The sequence below is a fragment of the Myotis davidii genome, unplaced genomic scaffold (assembly GCF_000327345.1).
Source record: "Myotis davidii unplaced genomic scaffold, ASM32734v1 scaffold745, whole genome shotgun sequence".
In the NCBI taxonomy this organism is placed as follows: domain Eukaryota; kingdom Metazoa; phylum Chordata; class Mammalia; order Chiroptera; family Vespertilionidae; genus Myotis; species Myotis davidii.
The window spans coordinates 776,866-782,365 of record NW_006297146.1 but is presented as its reverse complement, the minus strand read 5'-3'; the positions used below and the strand labels follow the sequence as shown (position 1 = coordinate 782,365).

At 37.7% G+C, this 5,500-nt stretch overlaps 1 protein-coding gene across 1 annotated transcript in view; it reads left to right on the top strand.

Annotated features, from left to right (window-relative positions):
* CCDC14 (coiled-coil domain containing 14) overlaps positions 1 to 5,041 on the top strand; it is a gene marked incomplete at its 5' end in the record, with an annotated part of 56,748 nt that extends 51,707 nt beyond the window's left edge. The window contains one exon of the mRNA XM_015569902.1: positions 3,440 to 5,041. Coding sequence (XP_015425388.1) covers positions 3,440 to 4,346 — 907 coding nt within the window. The remainder of the gene's footprint in view (positions 1 to 3,439) is intronic.
* Between the last annotated feature and the right edge of the window lie 459 nt (positions 5,042 to 5,500).

The window sequence follows — 5,500 nt, the reverse complement described above, 5'->3', positions numbered from 1 at the left end:
TGTGGAGCTGGGGTCCCTAGAGATTCGCCCGGAACTGGAGCTCAGAGCCTAAGACTCCCTCCCGATTGAAAACGACAACCACGCCCTCAGCCGCCAGCCTGCTCCACATGCACCTCCACACCTTAGTATTTTACTTCCGTACTGCGCCTCCTCTGAGTCTCAGTATGCTTTTCTCTTTCCTTCTAGTTGTAGAATTTCCACTTAGCCAGCCTTCCTGTGGTTCTGGGTGATGTCCGTTCCATCTTTTAGTTGTATGTTTGAAGTGGTTGTTTGAGGCAGCAAACTCCGGTGTTTACCTATGCCACCATCCTCTAAGAGCACTCTTACATGTACTGATAGTTATTTAAAGAAGTACCTGTATATATAAAAGGCTAATATGCTAAGTGTCCCTCCGTCCTACTGGTTGCTGTGATGCACACTGATCACCAGGGTGCAGATGCAACCAGAGAGGAGGGAGCCCAATTCCTCACAGGGTCACATGATTCCACCTTCGCCTGTGGGTTATGTTGTTGCTGGGGCACTGTCGGCCCCAAATCTGGTTTACTGCACACTTGCGTTTGCATTCCACACCCTGTGTGACAGCAACTTTGCAAAGTGCCCTCTCACACTCTGGGACCCCTCAGGGATATCAGAGAGCCAGTTTCGGCCAATCCCTACAGGCCAGGCCAAGGTACCCCACCTGCCAGAGGGACCCAGCTTACTCCGAAAATGCCTTTTGAGCCACGGTGCCACCCCAGGTGCAGCCTGCTGGGGAGGGACCGCAAGAGGTTGGCTCCAAGGCATGTCCAGCCCATTTGCTCTGTCCCACCCCGCCGGCCACCTTCTAATTAATTTCCTTTCAATGTGCATGAATCCGTGCACTGGGTCACTAGTATTTTTATAACTAGCTAAAAAAGAACCTTGCATGTCTTATGAAATGTGCCAGTTGGTTTTTGTTTTTTTATTAATCCTCACCCGAGGATATTTTTTCATTGATTTTTAGAGAGAATGGAAGGGGCGGGGGAGACAGAGAGAGAGAAACATGGATGTGAGAGAGACACATTAATTGGTTGCCTCCTACAGGTGCCCCAACCAGGGCTCGGGATCTAGCATGCAACCAAGGTATGTGCCCTTGAGAATCGAACCTGGGACCTTTCAGTCTGTAGGCTGATGTTCTATCTACTGAGCCAAACCAGCTAGGACTGTGCCATTTTTCTAAGTATTAAATATCACTGGTTTAGTTGTATCCCATGTAATACAAACACAAATATTTTCTCTTTGTAGCTATTTTAGGTGCATTAAAATTTCAATTTCTTTGTCCTGGCCGGTTTGGCTCAGTGGATAGAGTGTCAGCCTGTGGACTGAAAGGTACCGGGTTCAATTCCGGCCAAGGGCACATGCCCAGGTTGCAGGTTTGATCCCCAGTAGAGGGCGTGCGGAAAGCAGCCAATCAATGATTCTCTCTCATCATTGATGTTTCTCCCTTTCTCTTAAATCAATAAAGAAATATATTTTTTAAAAAATTTCAATTTCTTTAATTATGGAGATTTTTCTTTTAATTTCAGAGACAGTGATGAGTCACATTTTGTTTATACATCAGAAGCTTAATGGTTGACATTAATTTCCATAGACTGAGCTGTTATTAATGTCATTGTCTCTTCCTTCCTTTCTTGATCACTATTTTGTCCACAGCAAAGATAACATTTTTATTTAAGTCTAGAAAGAAACCTCATCATAACTATGTTTTCCTTTTCCAAAAATAAATAGAAATTTCAGTATGTAGTTCTGTTTGAATTAATTAGAGGGGTCATTATTCATTTTAGCATTCCTTTAAAGATATGTTCCTATAGCATTTTTTTTTCTTTTAATAATAGCTCATTAGCTTCTTGGAAGTTATGTGAGAAAAAAATGGCAGGAGCCATTGCCATTTGAAAAGCAATCAGAACTCAAAATAGAGCCTGACAGTGTAAGCCAAGTTGGAAAAATATTTTTTTTGTAGGAAAAAAAAATCATTCATTCTGTATCCGGAGATATAATCACTGCTGTTTAATATAGAGATTTCCTTTTAGTATTTTATTTAGATGTGTGTGACTGTTTACAAAAATAGTATTATATGCATATTACTTATGGCCTGCTCTTTTTAATTTAACCTTATATAATGAATATTTCCCCATCAATATTCATTCTTTGCAATATTACTGTAAATGTTGTGATGCAATTATACCATAATTAACCAAAATAGTCCACTGTATTTGAAGGTAAAGATGTTTAATCCATCTGTTTGGTTTTTTAAATTATAAATGATATCTTTATAAACACATCTTCGGGTGCAGCCTCTTGTATATAGTTATATCAGTAGGACAAATTCCTAGAAGTGCAAATTGGTGGGTCAAAAGTGTGGGATATACAAATCTTCTGATGTATTGCCAGTATGTTCTCCAGAAGAGTTAAACCAGTATACACTTGTAGTACCTGCTGCTCCAGGCTTCTCTAACAATGGTGTTTTTATTTTACTATGTTAATTTGGTAATCCAAAAGATGCACATCTAGAAAATTTTAATTTCTTTGATTAAAAGTTGTACTCTTAAAACATGCTTATTGGCTGGTTGCAAGCTTTTAAAATTACCTATTGATGTCCTTTGTATCTTTTTAAAATTGGTGTGTTTCTTGTCAATATGAACAAATGTGAGTGAATTCAAATAGACTGAGGCTTAGTACAAAATGGCTTTAATAAGACTACTAATAAAAGTTGCCATAAATGGACACATATTTAGCCTGAAACTGTGCTAAACACATTATCTTTATATTTTATTATTTTATCTTATTTAATGTTCATTGTAATTCTGTAGTAGGCATCTTTATTTTGCAATTGAGGAACTTGAGGTTCAGAAAGGTTGAGTGCCTTGCCCAAGATCACAGCTAGTGGTAGCACTAGGATATGATTCCATTTCTATCTGACTTCAAACCCTGTGTGGTTTTCCTTAAGTCACACTTTTCCTGGTACTTAGCCGTTGTTTATACCGATTTATGCTAGATAATTTTCTAATCATCCTTTTTTACCAGTATTGCTCCAGTGTCCTTTAAATATATATATTTGAAATGGAGAGAAATAACTTAATTACTAATAGAATCAACTACCAAATAAGTAGTATAGTTACCATTTTGCAATGTTTGTCAAGAATAAAGCATCTCCATACCTTAATAGAAAAAAATGCCATCTTAATTTTAGACATAATAATATTAGATTTGATGCACACCAGGATCTTTTATCATTTGTTATTGTAATTAACTCTTGGAAAGGAGCACATTCTATGATTTTGTGCTTTTATTTATGTATTTATTTTTGCTTTTCTCCCTATTAAGAAGCAGGCCACTTGCCTCAAATTCTTTCTTTTAAACATGATATATAATGTAAGAAATGGGTAAAACAATAATTAGTGTACTAAATTCTTCTTAACAGAACTTTACAGAGCAGTATGGCAAAGCTTCTCTCAGATCTCAGTATGGACACTGCTCGCTCCAAGCCTGGGAATAATCTTACCAAGTCACTTCTGAACGTTTATGAAAAACAACCTCAACATGACCCAATCCCTGCTCAAACTTCCATAATGAGCTACTTAAATAAGTTACAAACACATCGCACTTTTACACATTCAGAACCACTTTCTGCAATTAATAATGAGGAAAACATAGTGCCAGATAGGCCCTATGAAAATGTTCTGCCTTCCAAAAGCCCTCAACACAGTAACACCAGGAAAATGGAGGAAGTATCAGCCCCTGGAATTATTTCTACCCTTTCAAACCAGGATTCTGATGAGGAGAGCGAAATTCCAACTCTAACAGAAGGTGAGTGTAATCTGGATAATACCATTTATATTCCCTTTGCCAGAAGTCCTTCTAAAAGGAAATCACCACTGTCTACGAGACTGTCCCCCCCGCCTCAGATCAGTGTAGCACCACGACAGCTGCTCAGCAAAGGTGGACCTGTCTCAGAAAAAGAAAATAAATCATGCGCACCTGGAGTTTGTTCTGCCAAAAAGGAAGCAGAAGATGCACCTGAGAAACTTTCCGGAGCAGCTGAGATGGAAGACAAGCAGCTCCTCAAGAAAATAAAGGAAGCCATCGGCAAGATCCCTGCTGCCACTGAGGAGCCACAGGATCGGGCTGCGTGCCATGCTCAAGTGAAAAGCAGTGCGGTCTCCGACGGGAGCTTTTTAAATTCTGACTTGACGTCTGACTGGAGCTTCTCTTCTTTCTCAACATTCACTTCTCGTGACGAACAAGACTTCCGAAGTGGCCTTGCAGCCCTGGATGCCAATATTGCTCGACTCCAGGAGTCCTTAAGGTTTGGTCTTCTAGAGAAATGAACTCGGAAGAAAACAGATTGAGTATCAATGTAACTTGGTTACATTGAATGTATATTTTGAATTTCTTTATAGAGAAATGATGTTTTATATTAATTATGTGGGGAAAATAAATTGAATAATAAGTTTATTATTGGAATATATTGATACTGTAGAGCTTATAAAAAGTCATCTTAAATGGGCAATTGCTAAGAGAAGAAAGGGAGTTGTAGATAACTAGAGAAATAGTATAAATAATATTTTATTTTAGCACTTAGCAATTAGAGTTCTTTTATTAACCTGCTGGGCAAAGGTTTGCAGGTTGGAAGGATTCTCTAAAGGATAATTGGAAGGGAATCTCGGTACAATTTACTGTATTCACACTAGAGTTTCTCTTTCAGGAGTCCTTCTTTTTTTTTATGGCATTGTGTTTTTTGTATGTGATGCTCTTTGCTACAGGCTGGTGTTTTTGATGAGCTATATAAACATTTAAGACAAAATATTCCATTTCTTAAAAAACATTAGGTGGTCCAATAAAATATTGGTTACATCCTAAGTGAGCATATTATTTCTTAAAACTTTGGCACTTTTCTTTTTATCCTGATTGCATGTTTAAGATCTTTAAAAAAATAATGTCAGATTGATCAATGCTAACAGATAAGTTTCAGTTTTGGCAAACTATGTTTTTTAATAAATAAGTATTTGTTTTTTGTCCTTAATATATTTGAACATGATGGAGTTTGTAAATCTTGCACTGGTTATAACTCTGTCTTTCTGGACCAATTATCTTCAGTACTTGAGCTGATATGAACTAGGTTGGACTCTGCTTCTCTATACTAACACCCCTAACTACTCAGTATGTCTTCCCTCCATGTAAGCAGCACATTTTTTCACTTAGGAAGATGGATATTGTGCTATCACTAATACTCCATATAGGTCACCTGCCTGGTCTCATGTGTTTAGTGCTTGAATAGGCTTTAGCATTACAGAAACTGTCCCAGAAACTCTTCCTGCTGGCCCTTAAGTGTTGGTGCTACAACTTCTAAAGTACCCAGATATAGTCTGATTTTATAGATAGAAATATATTCAGATTTTATAGATAGAAATTTCTTAAGTCTAAAAATATTAGATGAATTCTAGGCTATTTTCACAGAATTATCTGTTAATTCTTTCAATTT